The 18055-nt window shown below is 26.9% G+C and overlaps 1 protein-coding gene across 1 annotated transcript in view; it reads right to left on the bottom strand.

The window, feature by feature from the left end:
- Nucleotides 1-2251: 2251 nt before the first annotated feature.
- The window catches only part of LOC107453322 (kinase suppressor of Ras 1), a 39494-nt gene continuing 23690 nt past the window's right edge, over nt 2252-18055 (bottom strand). Inside the window, exons 7-15 of the mRNA XM_043042674.2 lie at nt 16819-16882; nt 14741-14857; nt 13237-13410; nt 11462-11558; nt 10020-10144; nt 8660-8794; nt 6812-6941; nt 5836-5916; nt 2252-3905 (exon numbers count right to left, since the gene is read on the bottom strand). Of these exons, the coding sequence (XP_042898608.1) occupies nt 3819-3905; nt 5836-5916; nt 6812-6941; nt 8660-8794; nt 10020-10144; nt 11462-11558; nt 13237-13410; nt 14741-14857; nt 16819-16882 (1010 nt within the window). The 3' untranslated portion in view covers nt 2252-3818. The remainder of the gene's footprint in view (nt 3906-5835; nt 5917-6811; nt 6942-8659; nt 8795-10019; nt 10145-11461; nt 11559-13236; nt 13411-14740; nt 14858-16818; nt 16883-18055) is intronic.

Consider the following 18055-nt stretch of genomic DNA (forward strand, 5'->3'; position numbering starts at 1 on the left):
CTAAGCATTGTTTTGGCTTGATGTTTGAACACACATGGATTAATTTAAATGTAAAGTTTTTACTATTAAATGACTAGGATAAATATTAAAAATTTGTATAAGCAATATTCTGTGAATAAAAATATAAATATGTGTGACTATAATAGCATGTGCACAAAGAGCCTGGGCTTGATTTAAAATAGAACTGAATATTTAAATAGTTAGATTTTAGCAACAAAATTACCTCCGAAATAGATATGAAAGTTAATTGTAAAAATATTTTTCTTTATCATTTAGGCCACTGAACGCCCAGTCTATTTCAGGTTTTGCCTAATAGTTTAGGCTCCTAAGAGCCTAACTGAAATTATGTTTTGCTTTATCATTGGTAAATTAATATGCATTGTAACATATATTAAAAATAACGTTTTACTCCTTCTAAATTTAAATATGTCATTTTATACATGCCAAATAATAATGCTATAGAATAAAGTTCGTTACATATTTTGTGTAAGGAACTGAAATATTTTAAAAAGCTTTCTCAAGTGAGAATTTTTTTCATTTAAATTTTTATGCTTCTAACAAATTTATCGTTTATACTTTTATAACCTAATACATTTATAAAAGAAAAATATTGAAAACAAAGAACGTAAAAAAGGAATTTTCTTAAAAATGAAAAGTTTAGTTAGTTAGAAATAAAGTGCTAAATGCACATTTGGTGTAAAAAAAAATCATAACCAACAATAACAACTCATAATTTTTAAATAATTGCATTATTTAAATAAAATATCTTTAAAGAACTGTTTTATAAAAATCAAGCCCAGCTCAAGAGACATTAGCTGAACCATAAGGGCCATAAAAGAAATTAATTATGAAACTATGACAAGCCACATTTTTCTTTTCAATTGAAAGTTTCAACAGTAATAATATTATAAATCACACCAAATTTGTTTCCTTAAAAGTCTCATTTTTTATGTATTTTTAAATACAAAACAAAGGTGTATAATGTATTTTACGATCGATATTTGAAAATTAATTTTTTAGTGACTCGCCATAATTTTCTTAAGAACCATTTAATTTCATCATATTCACAATCAACCAATAAGACAACCACAGGTATTGTGTATCACAGTAATTAAAATCATCATTTGTATTCAGTAATAAATTAAATAAAAAGTGATGGCCACAACCATTAGTAGAAATATTCAAGGAGCAAAAACTTTCAGTACTTGTTTCGATGAATTGCTAATAGTATTCCGTGCATATATTTGAGACACTGTTAAACGGTTGCATTTAGAGTGAAATATTTTCAAACAACTTTTGTTTAATGTTATTGCTCGTATCAGTTCGTTGAAACTGTAATTTGTTCGTCTTCTAAAATATAGCATTGCTACATAGAAAAATACTTTTATATGAAATATAGTTCTTCACCAAAACAGGAATTTTCAAAAGCGCAAGACCCGTGCATAGTAGGAAAATGGTTTACTCTTTATATGGAAGAAGGGTCCATAATAAATATTCACATGAAGTAAATAAATTCAGTACATTAATCTTGTGTAATCAATGTGCTCACTTTGCTATTAAAAGGAAAAAATACATAAAAATATTCTATAATTTTTTACGGTGTTCTCCAACCCCCGTCTTTAATGTGTAATTTCCAAATCCTTGTCAGAAATAAAATAATTTCGAAAAATGCTTTTTAAAAGCAAATAATGCTAAAATTATTAATTAGATGAGGATTTAAGATTAAACTGAAATCAAAGTAACATAGTTAAAGATAAATTGTGATAAGTATTATAAAAGAGAAATTAATATCAGTTTAGATTGTCGTACGAAATGCAAAAGCGGTGCTCTAGAGCTAGAGTTCAAAATCTTTTTGATAAGAGATAAGAATTTTGCTTTTAATTTTCCTTGTTTTAATGACAACATTCTCTTGGATTTAACTTCAGTTTTAAAATTCCTTATTTTTCTAATATGTATTTTATTAAGAATAAAATGCGTTAGGCTCAATAAAGTGGGTTGTTTTATTCCTGACAAGCATTTCCAAAGTACGTGGCAAGAGAGGTACTTGTAGAACACCAAATTATCAAACATATTAAAATACTTTCTTTCTTATGATTTAATTTTCCAGAAATTAATATAATTTAAAGCTAAGTTGATCACATTAATAAATAGCGGGATTGTATAAAGTGTTCTTTATTTTAAAAAACAATACCAAGATGCAACAAAAATATCACTAACAATCACTTCAAGAACCGATATTGCAAATTAAATAGCTAGAATCATAGAACTTAGTAACTAATCTAATTAAAAATAGCTGCATTAATTTTTTTCCGATCAAAGCAAAATAAAGAAACTACTAATCCAGTTAATATGACAAATTTTGTATTTCGAATACATCTTGAATATATTGAAAATAAAAATATGGCTCCAAAATAATTTCAATTTCAGCATTTATTTCATAATTAAGGCTATTAAATTATATTTATTAATTGTGTCGATTAAATAATAATTAAAATATTTAACATATGATGTAGAAGCATTTCAGGTGTTTAGAGCTTCCATAGACCCGTTAAATAGTAAATGAACGCTTTAATTAGGTGACTTGAAAAAAAGTGTGTTTTTTTCACGTAATTTTTTGTGTTACTCAAGATATCCCATCAGTTTTTGCAGTGGACGTACTTCCTTTGAAACAACAAACTTTACTGACAGATTCGGTATCTTAATTGTCGAATTTCGGGGAATATATCTGCAATTTGGAAAATATGGTGTGCCAGAAAATAGATCAAAAGTTTATACACTTAGTGTTTTTTTTCTTTTGGCGTACATATATTTTTGAACAATTAATTTTCTTTGTTCCATTCCTTTATACTATAAAAAAACTCTTAAGAAAATAGTTTTTTAAACAATTCGAAAGAAAAGTACAAAGCATAGTGTTCTTATGCTAAAATTATGTAGAAATTAGAGCGAACATACTTTCTCAATTTACTGCATCCCATTTACCAAAATGAATACTTTATTTCACATTTTAAAAATAGTTTATTGAAACAACCTGCATTTAAGATTACTTTACGCTACATTAATTACGTAAAAATATTTCGCTAGTTTTGCACCAATAAACAGAATAAAATAATTGACATTTATGTTGCATCTTGGCTCATAATAAAACAAACATGGAAATGATTTATTCTAGAAATCAATAATTATTTGCAAGTTGTTTCCATATATACTTATGAAGCAATTTGAATAAAACAGATAAACATTATGATTAAAATCAAAAGCAAGTTGCAGTCCAACAGTTTTAAAATTGTACAGTATAGAGTAAATCTTGTACATTTCAGTATGATTAAAGCTAATGGAAGATTCGTCGACAAATTTGCATTCTGCGCAAAATATTCGCACAGAATGAGTTCCAGTTCAAATGACTGTTACTTTAGATTCCTCACTACGAGAAATCAAATTACTATAGCTTAACAGAATCAAATTTGTTCATGTCCTAATAATCAAATGTTTTATCACACACATAATCTTGATCTTTGCATTAAGTTGAAATGATATAAATGGAAATACATCTCACTAGCCTGAAATCAACCGACATTTAAATGTTGTTCATAGAATTGCATAACTAAATTTTTTATATCACGGCCCATTTGCTAGGAATTGACATAAACCTTGCGAAATGTTGACCATAGGCACAGGAAAAAGTGCTCTGCATAGAATTTTCGTTGGGAGGGATTAAAAATTGTTCTCATTAGGTTCGCTATGAAATATTTTAATAGAAATCACTATCTTGGTACGAAATCTTTAGAACAAAGTTTTGTTCTATAGCGTGTATCATAATCCTAGGTGCAAAGACTTCGTCCGCTTGCTTGGCTACTGTAATGCAATAAATCTGGTTCTGAACAACTGTGCCTTCGATGATGGGATACCTATAAGATTATAAATTAATAATTAGTGTGCATTTTTAAATACAGGGTACTCAGATAGGAATTTCCTTAACTTAATTTTTAAGAGATCGAAAAATCCAGAGTTACTTCCTTTTAATTTAAGGGGTTAGTATAATTCTAGAATCGTTTAAAAAGCCGATGTCTAAAGCACATACCAGTTACGAATATCGAGCTAATACTTAAATAGCGAAAATGAAAAACTTTTAATGTATAACTTCTTATTTTCAAAATTAAATTCACCAAAACTAATTATACTTATTCGACCTTTTATTTCTCTTTCCGATATCTATTAAAAAATGGCATTTTAAATCTATATTTCTCTCACTTAAAATATTATATTGCGTTCACTAATATACACAGATTTTTTATTATACTATTAATATGCATTTTAAAAATATATGTTAAAAGCTGTCAGTATTAAGCCTTGTTGGAATCATTGACTCTATAGTTTAAATAAAGAAATTGTTTTTATATTCAACCGTAATGTAGTTGTATCTAGGTATAGAACTTATATCATTAGAAATAAATCTTGTATTAAACAACTTAAGTACTAAGCGCCCTAAATTAGGCTGATGGTTTTAAAAAATTTATATGAGGGAAACAATTAAAAAAAAGTCTTGGAACAAAATTATATGACAAGATATAAATTTTTTCCCTGAAGTTCCTTATTTTAGATCAAAATATATGATAGATGTCACTGTAATAAGCTGATACTAGTTGCGTTTTGGTGTATAAAAATTTCGCTCATTGATTACGGCATGCGTTTGTGGCTTATAGAGGACATTTAAAAAGTAACGTAATGAGATTTTCAATCATTGAATGATTTTGAAAATTTTTAATATGGGTTTAATTTACTTCTTTACTACTTCTTTAATTTACATATCTACTATTTGCAGCGCCATCCGTTGAAAATAATTTGTTCTAAATAAAAGGACTGTAGATTGAAAAGTTTAAGCTTTGTCGCAAGAATTTGCTACAAAAGATGTTATTTTTCAAATTTTAGCCGTTTTCCTGAAACAAATTTATATTATGGTTTTCCTGAAGTCAGTTTAGTTTTGGATAACCTGTAGAATTAAAACATATGATATTTAACAATTACTACGAATTATTAATAGAATCGCTGAGCCTACATCGAAAATTTATTAAAAATAACTTTAATAAAGAAGCTTCATGTCTAAATATTTTTCAGGAAGAAATAATAAAACTGTGTAGAGTAAGAAACTCTATAATTGTTATATTTATATGCCATAAGAGTAGATTTAATTTTGAAATGGCTTAGATTTAATTTTTGATCTTGATCTACAAATTTAAAGACACTTACTTCGAATGCAGAACATAAAATACAGATAAAGTAAAAGTACAAATAAAGTAAGAGAAAAAGTAAATTTAACGGCAAATCAAACTTTATATAGCAAACTCTAAATGCAAATAATTTTTACTGTCTGAAATATAGACTAAAGATATTATAAGTTTTACAGAACAGTGTATAAATGAAAAAATACGAGCTATTTAATTCAGAATATTTTCAATGCAAATCTTAAGTATATACCATAATAAAACTGCATCTATAACTGTGAATAAATTTTTCTAGATCAAAGTAAATTTAAATTCATTAGAAAACTTAACAAAACAGCTTTCAACAAAACACAACTTTTAATTTTTTTTTGCTATACATAAAGTTTTATAAAATTTTTAATGTCTATCTCTCTCTCTTATATGAAGTTACTTGATTGTGCAATTATTTAAATAACAGAATAAAAAAAAATTTATTTTATAACTTTATTTCTTTTATTTCTAAACTAAAATACTAAAAAGGTATTATAAGAGTACGTTATAATTTATTTATACGTACGTTTTTTATACGTTTTTTACGTTTTTTAAAGCTTTATACAGCATTGGGAAATTTACTTACGTTTTCTTGTAAAATATGTACAATTTCTGAAAATGGAGGCCGTTTTTCAGTCTTCCATGACCAACATCGTTTGATTAAATCCTAATAAAAATTAAAAATTGAGATAACAGTAATAAAATTAAATAATGAGAAAAATCTTTAAATAAGTTAAGTATTACTTTCAACAATAAAACATAAATGTTAAAATTCTAATGTAACTAATTCATGTTTTCACATTTGAAAATTTGACATGAATTCCCATTTTAAATTCTCTTGTATTTTGTAATAAACAACATAAAATATAAATTCATAGAAATCGCATTATTTTTAATGTATAAATTAATTTACACAAAGATGTACTTAATCTTTGGTTAAATTTAGAATAAAATTTAAAACTTAATCTTTAAAGAAAGTATGCAAAATGTGCACATTACTCTAAAGCAGCTGCAACAGACAATTTTTTTAACATAATTTTAAAGAAATATAATGAGACAATACTGTAACAATATTGACTTTTAGGGAGCTACGTTAAGAAAGAGATTCAAGTAACTCCTTTCATTTGCCGCTCATGACTCTTGACATTTCCCTATATTTCCGTAGGTAAGTCACCAACCATGGAGAAACATATTCTATCAATCTGGTACGCAAAGACTGAATCAGCAATTTCGAAATTTATCGTAATATTTTAAGCATATCTTGAATTGCAAATTTATTTGTACACTGTAGTTAACCGTACTTTGTATTATGTTGTGTACTTTATATTATGCGCTGGAGCAATGTCTTGCTGCGGGCGATGTTCAGTTTTGCATTGCTGCAAAACATTACAAAAGATTTGAAATATTCATGTTTTATTGAATTTTCTGCTATATTTTGTAATATATAATTGAATAACGTTTAGTATACTTTCGATCTTTTAAAATTTGTTGCAGTTACCTTGGAACAAGCTATATATAAACACAAAACATTTTAGGTAATAGTACGTAATTGTTTAAATTACCTTTAGTCCATTTATAAATCGAAAATTGTGCAGTGGTGCAATTCTGCCGATTGAGATTTGATAAATCACTGCATGTGGTGGTTGTTCTTGAAAAGCAAATCTCTCAGCTAGTAGTTCATATAATAAGGATCTGAAATGAATTAAAGAGGTAGTTTAGAAAAGAATTTCAGGCGATTGGAGACAAATGTGAAAAACGTTTTTTCAGTAATATATTAGTTATTTATTATTAACTTTTTTTATTTAAACTTAAGATAAACTAGACATTAATTAACTATAGATACCATTATTAATCATTTTAGTTGTGCTTTGATTTTAGAAAAAGGCTCTTTTCACTTTTTTTCTCGCAATTATTGTTGTAGGTAATGGTTTGAAAATAGTTTTGTTAAGTAAGAGATGGTGACATGACTGTCGGTGAGCCTTTTATTCTGAACACCGCTCAAAATGCGTGTTTTCAAGACAGAAACTATCTCAAAATGCGCGTTTATGAAAATGGATACAGCTCAAAACGCTTTTTTACTACAATGACATAGCACACTAAAGCTATGGTCAAGAAAATATAAACTGCTCAAACTATGTGGTTGAGAATATGGACATATCTATTTAAGAAATTTAACTTAACATTTGATTCTGTTCTTCAAACTTCTTTTATGAGCAATTTTTTTTAAAGAAATAAATGAATAAAAAATTACAAAAACTAATGTGTTAACATAAATTCGTAAAGTGATATTGTCCAATTGCATAAATTGTTTGGCAAATTGCATTACATTAATTTTCAAAAAAAAGAAATACTTTACTAGTCAACAGTAGTTCTCACAAGGTTGCTATGGATCTTATAAACTTGTAATAGTGTTACTAAATTTACTTTAGTGTAATTTATATTTTGAAAACTCACTTTATCATTCAGAGTTTTAACCTCGAAGATATCGTTTTCAAGTAACAACTGTAATATAACTATCCTCCTCGACTCCGAAGTCCGGAACTTTGCCCCGTAATTATTATGCTTAGTGTTTAAATAAGAAAAAGTAAGCAAGAAGTTCTTCCTTTAGTTATTAAATTCGAGTTGAAAAGGCTTCATTTTTCTGTGTCCATTTTTAACAAGCATTTCGAGCTTTGTCCATTTTTGTAAACACGATTTTTTCTGTTTTCATTTTTTAACACGTATTTCAAGCTATGTATACTTTTGTAAGCACGCATTTTGAGCTGTTTCTATTTTGGTAAAAACGCATTTTGAGTTGTGTCCTGAATAAAACTCTCACCGACGATTTATTTTTATTTAATTAAAATAGTTTTCAACAAGATTTCTATGAGTATGTGTTGATGGAACAGATTGCTTAACATTCTTTAAGCTGTGTATATTACGAATTTCAAGCTGTGTATATTTTTGTAAGCTCGCATTTTGAGCTATGCCGATTTTTGTAAGCACTGATTTTGAGTTGTGCCCTGAATGAAGATCACCCCGACGATATATTTTTTTATTTAATTTGATTAATTTTTAACAAGATTTCTAAGAGTATGTATTGATGGAACAGATTGTGTAACATTCTTTAAAATATGCCATTTTTTGGCAGAAAAATAAATGTATTAATACGTCAACCATTAAAGTGAAAATTCTACGATTCAATCTGAAGTAGTTCTTAGACAAAAAAGTTTTAATTCATCAAAAATTAAAAAATTAAAAATTCAAAATTAAAAAAAATTTAAATTTGGAAATGAAATTAAATTAAAGTGAAAAAGTTATTTTTATTACATAAAAATTATTTAATAAAAAAATTTAAAAAAATTCATGAAAATAATAAATTTAAAATTAAAATAAAGTAAAACAATTTAACTAATTTAAACATGTCTCACCCAAAGGCAAATATATCAGATTCTTGAGTATAGGGTTTTGTAGTGTAAATACGTGGTGGCTCAATCTGTAAGGAAGACATCAACTCTGGACTAATATAGCTCAAATGACCACGTGATATACAGCCATAATCAGGCCTGAAAAGCAAAACATTTTACGAACTTATATATTGAAACTAAGGAAAAATATCTAGTTCTTGTTCAAATTTAGGAAAATGCCTATATTAAATAACTAAAATATTTCTGTTTAAATAATAATGAAGAAATATGTACTTCAAAGAAATAAAACACCACTCTCAGTAAAAATGTTGTATATTAAAGAAACGACCTTAAAAAATTTGAATAAAAATAGAAGCGACGTTTAGAGTGGACTCATTTCTGTACCCAAAATTTTATTTTAAAACTAAATAAATAGCGTGCTTAATAACGTTTACCTTACACATAATAGTATTTTAAGTTAAAATGATAATTGAAAAATAACAATGTGAATAATAGTTTAACTAAAATCATAAAAAATAGATTAAAACATATTTTATTAAAATTATTAAAAAATTAAAAAATATCATATTTATTTAAAATCATTAAAAAACACGAAACTATAACATATTTTATGTAAATCAGTAATAATTAAAAATTATAACATATTTAATTTAAATAATTTAAGAGATAAAATTAAAATGTTGAAAAAATAAAATTTCCGAATTGAATATAGGAACCTTTTAGTGCTGTTTTAAAAACACAAATTTCCGAAGTTAAGAATGCATTTGGTAGGCAAAAAGTGAGGAATAATTATTTAATATTTTCAAATGGTGGTTTTTTTTAAAAAAAATATCTGGTAGCTTCTTTTTGATTTTTGAAAACATTCTCTGATTAACTTTCTTAAAAACACTGAAATTTCATTTAAATTACTTTAACTAAAACCTTCCACGATTTTCTTCAACTTTAAATTAATACAAATAACTTATTATCTTTAACTGTTCTTATAATTTAAGTTCTCATATATACGGTTGCATTTTATCAATAAAAATTTGCAAAAAACATTAAACATTTAATGATGAAAATTTCTCAAACGTAAAATGTTTATTATTCTGAAACTTTAACATAAATTTTCACATGTTGTTAAACGTCTGACTACTAACTTTAAAACACTAACAGCAAAAAAAAAACATGTTTCATCATATCTACAGCTAAACGGTTTATTATTATTTAAATCTCTACTTCAGTAAATTCCAATAAACGAGAAACCTCATTACCTTGTGTACCTCATTAAAACAAAATTACATTTTTAATTGAGAGCTCTAAAGTATTTTAAAAACAGTCGGAATAGACATGAAAAATATGTTTACTATCTCATTTGACTTACCTATCTAACAACTTATTTGACATCCCATGGTCCATTATGCTTAATTTGACTCTGCATTCTAATATAATATTTTTGGAATTAAGTTTCTGGTGAACTATACCTTTTGCATGCAAATAGCCCATTCCCTGTGAAAAGATAATTGGAAAAGTTATTTTTTTATAATTTTTAGCAACACAAATTTTCAAAAAATAAAACACATTTTTCAAAAAGTGTGTTTTTTTTTAAAATCTTATTACGAAAAGTTATGTAAATAAAAATAGTGAGGAAAAATTGCAAAAAAGAGGCTAAAATTGCAATAACTTTCAAACAAATTAGAATTTCGAAAGAAAAAAACCTTTAAATCCATTCATAAAAATGATCCTTTCAGCACACCAAATTTTAGCTCTGTAGTTGGTTGTAATTCTGCGGGCTGCAAAGTGGCCCACGTGGTATTTTTTATTGCAAGTTTAAAGGTTCATAATTTTCAGATAACTATCGATTTTTCTAATTTGATCCTACTACCATAACATATTTCTACACATGATGGTGTCAAATCTCTTATATTTTTCGTATAGAAAAAGAAAACTTTAAGTAAATTTGAATAACAAAACAGCTGTGGCAATTACGAATGCAGCTACGGCGCTTACGCTTTTACCAAAATCGTGATACAGTGAATAAAAAAATAGCATTAAAGTCAAGAGCTATTAGTTACTCAATCAATCAAATACGTATAAATACAAATTAAAACTTCAATTTGAAACGGAAGTTATATATATATATATATATATATATATATATATCTTCTGGTAAATCAAATTTAAATCTTCAATTCAAATCAAATGAGTTTGAAGAAAATATCAAGTCTCCAGAACCAAGATCAGTCATTTAAAATATGAGCAAATAAAATCGCCAAATTTAATTTGAAAAGACTCATTTCAGCCACCAGTGAATCCTTGATATAAAAACTTCAGATTTCTTTTTGCCTAATTTTCAATATTTTCTTTCAAAAATATGTTCTCGAATAAGCATGTTATCAAATTATGTAAAATTAATAAATGTTTGTGAAAATTTCGCTATTTACTCAGAAAAGTCTGTACTGCGTAGAACCATATTATTATATAACATTGCTGCAACCTAAAAAAGATGTTAGACAATACTCCTATTAAACTGAACTATAATATAGTGTAAACAGATTTAAAAAGGTTTAATTTTTTCGATGACATGGTTTAATCTGGCACTGTATTAAGATTCCAGAAAATTTCGCATTACTGCGCTCTTAAATTTCTAAAGACTTAGTGATCATATTATTTTAATAAAAGAATAAAGAGAAAAGAACATTTTTTATTTGGATTTTAAAGCATCATCTCTTTTGAAAAATTTATTATCATTATATTTATTCTTTTTCTTCTTCTTCATACATGAAAACAGCAAAATTATTAAACAAATTTAAAATTTATAATTACCTGAGCTATTTGACGAGCTATATTATGCTTAGAATGAAATGGTAGCCTGTGTCGTTTTAAATGTAAATATTCAAACAGCGTAGGTCCTTTCCGCATGCTGAAAGAAAAGATTTAAAGTAAATAATCTTTTATTTTAAAGTAATTGTCTATTAATAGTGAATACCTTTCAAATAAGTTTCAATTCAAAAAACGCACTCTAGGAAGAAGGGAAGATTTAAGGCTCAGGGAATTTCCATGGCCAATGAAAGCCCTATTATTTTATGCTAGTTTTTATTTTATAATTATTCAAATTCAGCAGAATAAATTATATTTATCAGCAGGGGAAATGTCACGAAACACGATATTTTGTCATAATTACAATATAAGGAACAGCGTTACTCATGTTGGTTAATGAAAATAGACGTTTCGATAGATTGTCCACAATAATTAAAATCAGATTGTCATGACTACCTACAGCATTTATTACCAAAATAATATTAAGTTTTTCAAACATTCTGTTCTATCAGAGATTAATTTTTCTCCGAAATTACATCAGAAAAAGATTTTTAAAAGCATACAATTAGATTAAATGATTTTCAAAATATAAAAGAAGTACTTAAAAAGTAAATTTACTTCAGTGCCACATATGATATTGCCTTTCATCGTTTTTACTATGAGCTCTTCGATTAAAATAAACGAAACCAGCTACTGTATTAAAAAGAATTAGATCTTGAAAATTATAAACGTCAGTAAGCTTTTTGAAAGAAATTTTCCATTAATATAAAACTAAATCTGAAACTAGATAATTCAATAAAAAGAATTTTTTTTCAAAATTGGTCAAAATATTAAATATTTCAATTATAATTTGCATATTCTAAATCATCAAACAATATTTTAGTTTATGCACATATTTATATCTTCGTACTTCAATTTAAATTATTCCATTCCTATTTCCAAAAAAACTACCTAATTTTGATGGTTTAAGTCAGGTTTCTTGAAATCATATGTGATACCATAACAGACATTACATATTTCCCAGCTTTAAAAATTTCCTTAATTTTATAAATTAAATTTTTTTCATCAAATTTAATATAAATTTAATTAAATGAATTATTTAATTTTTATTACATTTTATAAAAAGCAAATATAAATATTTCATTATCTTCGTAACAGTCATTTTTGCGGCTAACTTTTTAATTCAATACGAATATGAAACTCATTAATTCCTTGTCACTAAATAGAACATCAAAATCTATTTATAACTCTTTATTCCTTAAGTTGCTTTATTACTCTTACCACAAAATTTTTTCAGCTACAAGGTTATATTAATTCTCACTGTCCTTTTGGTGATTAGGCTATAGCCAAATTATTTCAAATTTAACAATAATTACGTGGGGTTGGCTTTGTTTTTGGCTATTTTATATTTCAATAAAGCACCAACTATGGATCTCTTCGCAAGTTCCCGACTGTCCGTTAGGAACGATTCAATTACTTTTCTTTTAATTTTGAATTCTGGACTTTAGGACTGGGGGTCCTGGGTCTGACAGTTAATTAGCTTTGCGAAAATCTTCTTTATGTTAGAATAATGTATCTCTTCATCCAAATAAAGGAGCATCCTTTTAATGTGTGATGTTGTTGAGGCATAAAGTAAGTGAGCAAATAATACAATAAGAGATTTCAAAAGTTGTATAATAGTTTACTTCTTTTCTTTAAGTCAGAAAATAAAATGGAAGTGAGCATTTATTTATTTCAAAATTATAAATGAAAATTGGTAAGAACTATGATAGTATAATTACCTAGTGATAACAGCCAGTTTCTGTGGTTCTATGCAGGCACCCATAAAAAGAACTATATTTTCATGTCTAATCATGCCCATCTGGGCAACCTCGTCTAAGAATTGATTCATTTCTTTTTCTTTTCCATTTGTTTCTCTAATAGTATAAATGAGAACTTCTCCATACCAACGACCCCTAAATTTTAAAATTGTTCCCATATTATAACTGATTTTCATTCGAATAAACATTCTAAAAGTTAATTTAAAATACAGATATGATGGTCTTAAAAAATAACTTTATAAAAAAGATGCTTAAATAGTTTAATTTTAATATAAAGGTATTAATTGATAGTTGTTAATAGTTATTAATACATAAGTATTAATTTCAGTTTTCGCAGGCAATTGTATTGAATTAATAAATGATAGGATGAAGTATCAACCTTTAAATTACGTTCCCTTAATATTTCCGCGGATTGTTCAAAGGTAACGAGTCGGAAACCTTAAAGCAATCTGTTTCCTGTACCAGGAATCTTGTTTAATTCTCAATATATACGCCAAATGGTAGTACCAGAATATTTGTAATGTATTAGAGAGAGAGAATTAGAGATTATTAGATTTCAAACTAGATGTAAGCACTCATTCAAATAAGCTGAAAATTGATCCAAAAATTCGAAATTAATACGTGCATTGCACAGACGGATCATAAAAGACGGATCATCTTGAATAACTTCTGAACCTAATTATCGGATTTTCACGTTTTAGACTCAATCTTAATGGTTCGAAAGGGTGACTTCAAATATGCTAATTAATTGATACAGACGATATTTTAAATTACAATCTTAACATTCTAAGCCTAAAAGACTTTGTATTTTTCCATTGAAAATCGCATTTTTTAAAATAATGTAAAAATATGTATACCTTTACAATTCAAACTTTTTTGACTATTATTAAATAAAACCATAAAATATGATAAATAAATACTATAGGGTAATTTTTTACATGGAATTAACTTTGGAAAAATGAATTTTATAATTGAGTGCAAAAATTTTGCAATTGGCTTAGAAAGTTCTCGAGAAAAGGAGAAATATGCAAAAGTAAAATTAGCATTAAGGCATTGAAACTGTGGATCGTTATCCTGACCAAACTATTGAGATCATATGTCGGCTACTCATTATATTCTACGGGTCAGAAATCCGAATTTTTTGTTGAAAATAAGGTATGTGTAATCAGACAAAATACGTTTTTGAGTCTGATTTTCGTAACTTAAAATATTATTTGCATTTAATAATTAGTATGTTTGACATTACCCCCTTGAAGCATTAAAATTGAGTCCTGGAACGTGAAGATCATTAGATCAAAAGATAGATCATTAGATCAAAAGATATTTAGAATTGTTCGTTTAATATTTCGTGCAATGTACATCCACCTAGTTTTCTGTAATTTTATTGCTTAAATAAAAGTATGCTCTTTTATTACCATTTTCGTCAAAATTATGCAATTATTAATAGGTTAAAGGATTTTTGTACCTGTAAATGTCACCTTCTCGACCGTGCTTCAGTCTTTCTTTAAATTCGATGTCACTATAAGGAATGTACCATTCTCTTAGAGACTCCTCACCATTTTGTGAATCAGTGCGGAAATCACTGAAATAGAATTGAATTTAAGTTCTAAAATATGGGTAACATAATATGAACAAGAAATTCTCTATTCCATGACAGTTTTAAAGAAACATAAAATCCTTTTGTTATAAATAGCAACATTAATATTAATTCGGTGCAAATATCCAACAGAAAATGATTAAAATTCTTAGTCATGAATATCCTCAAGATGCGTAAACTATTTCTTTCACATTCAAAGCGTCGAAAATTTCTTTTTCGAATCAATTTCCGTTTAAAAAGTAAAAGCATTTTTTTTTAAATTCTAGTTTATTTAGTAAATATAACGTACTTACTCTAGAGCATTTTTACCTAATATACGGAGAGTTAACTCTCATTGTCCGAATAAAATGTTAAATGATATATATTGAATAACTTTAATTTGAAATAATGGATTTCAGTAACTTATTAGTTTTTCATTAACTTATTAGGCAAAATAAAAACATTTTTGTATCTACTTATGAAACTTGTTTAAACACGACTTTAAAAAATTTTCATACAAAAAAATTTCATCATTTCTTATAGTTATATTATTTAGTAATAATAATAAACTTAAGAATAAAAAACCCCTGTACTTGGTTTATGACGTACAAAATTTAGCTGTGTCTTCAATTTTCCCGATACTGATATTTACTCGCTGCTATTGTATCATCAAATAGAAATTCAATGAATGCGTATATTTTATTACAATAAAACAAAATTTTTAACTTCCCAAGTGTCCACGATTGAAAAAATGTACAAATTTAAAAGAATTTTTTTTTAATTTTATCATTATGAACCGTAGTGGCTCAGGAAATAAGGCACTCGCATCTCAATGAGATGACTCTGGATCGAATCCCAGCCATGGCTAGAATTCGAATTCGGCACACGGCTTGCATCGATCATAGTGCTGACGTAAAAACATACTCAGTGGTAGACGGATAATGAATTAGAGTCCGCTTGCCGTTAGGCTAACCGTAGGAAGTATTCCTCCCCATGTAACGCAAATGCGTGTTACTTCCATCAAAAGGTCCTCCACGAAAGCAAATTTCTCCCAATACTTGATACAGGAGCTCCCTTGTCTTCTGGATTGAGTTCAAAATTACAAGGCTGTGGAGTTGAGCATTGGTAGTGGTAAACTCAAAATGGGGTCTGATGTTAAACGGTGGTAATAAAGTGATAAAATTTTAACATAATGTTACAATCCTCAAAATTTATAACGCTATTTTTGCATCCGAAGAACGCAATTCTTGTTTCGTATAAATGCATTTAATTATTTTTTGGTATTCATTTAAAATTTTATATAGATTTAGCTCACCCGACATAAAAAAAAATTTAAACACTATTAAAGGCGCAAAATTAACTGCTGTATTATGAGTATGATGTTGGTGCTCCTATTTTTCGTGATAACATCAACAATGCTCAAGTGACTGGTTTTATGAAAACCAAAACACCCTATTACACCTCAATTAATCTGCAAAATCCTATAACTTGAACCCCACTAAAAATCTGAAAAATTGAAAGAGGATATAGCACCTATATCTGCATCTCCGCATTTTCATGAATTTGCGAGCTCAAATTCTCAAAGAATTCAATGGCAAACAATGCAGTTTCAAAGAATTCAACAATGTAGTTTTAACGAATTCAATACAAAACTGAATGCGACATACCAGGAAAACCTTGTGGACTCACTCCCAACCAGTTATTAAGTTCAGAAGTGGAGTTTTAAATGATGAATTACTCTATTTTTTGAGGGATGATTAATTATTATCCGGTTAGCATTATGATACGGATCCGGTGAGCTTATGAAAATTGAATGCGACATACCAGGAAAAACTAGTGAACTCACTCCCAACCAGTTATTAAGTTCAGAACTGGAGTTTTAAATGATGAATTAGTCTATTTTTTGAGGGATGATTAGTTATTGTCCAGTGTGACCTTATGACACGGAAAAAAAGTTATTCAGTTACCTAAAATTAAAAGATTCATCCGTTTCTTCAATACAATCAACTTCTCCTTCATCGACTATTTCTTCTATAAAAAAAATAAATGAAATGTAATAAAGCCATTTTCTTTTTTTAAAAAAACAATTGCTGTAATCAAAATTTTATACTAAAAAAAGTATAATTTGTACTCTCTAAATATGATAAAGTATATTTGATCACTAAAGAATAAATTTATTTGTTAAGAACAAGTTTTAATAGTTCCAGTATAATTTTACTAATGAAGTGCAAAACAATTTATAATGTAATATTTTCTGACATCAATACGATATTAAAACTCGTAAACAAATTCAAGACTTTCCTCATGAAATAATTTTAAATTAGGGTTTCAATATACTTGAAACGTTATGGTGTTTCAAATGCTAAAGTAAAAGAAAAAGAAGCTGAAGTGATTTGCTGAATGCTAAAGTAATTTAGTGAATGATCATTCAATTCAACATTTAAAACTTCTATGATATAATTACTGTATTTTTATTGAAGTCAATATAAATAGTATAAAGTTTTATCAAAAATGATAATTACTGATAATAAATTAAAACATGAGTTTTGATAATAAATTTATAAAATGGATCAACACATTTTATTTCAGCTCATATCATAGGTAGCAGAGTCCTTACAATCCATAACAATAAAATCTACGATACACTTGGAAAGCATATTTTTAATTGATTGCAAATCCCGTATTTTTCAGTTTTTTTTTCTTTTGTTGTTGATAATTTTAATAACATTATATGATTTAATAACGGTATAACAAATTATATAATGTTATTACGATATAATAAATTACGTAATGATATAATAATGTAACAAATTATATATTCTAATGTCGACAACGAAATATAAAATGAATCAATAATTTTTACAATAGACTAATACCATGGAAAAGACTCATTTCATCGACTGTAGCATCTCAACAATCCAAACCAATAAAATCTGTAGACTTTTAGATCGAATATTTGTAATTGATTACAATGAGGATAAATAAGTTATAAGTTTTTGTTTTTATCATTTTCAACCTTCATTCTTGAATGTGAGCAAATTGATTACTGTATTCTTTTTATAAACTGCATAATATATCAACTCCTTTCTTGTTTAAAGGATATTTGCTTTTCGATCCCTTTTTGCTGGCATGGAGGCAATCTTTGCAATTGGTTAGCGTTCACGCTCGACGTAGAGAACAAAATACGTCTAACGCGAAAGCAAA

This window comes from Parasteatoda tepidariorum, chromosome 2, assembly GCF_043381705.1.
Source record: "Parasteatoda tepidariorum isolate YZ-2023 chromosome 2, CAS_Ptep_4.0, whole genome shotgun sequence".
In the NCBI taxonomy this organism is placed as follows: Eukaryota; Metazoa; Arthropoda; class Arachnida; order Araneae; family Theridiidae; genus Parasteatoda; species Parasteatoda tepidariorum.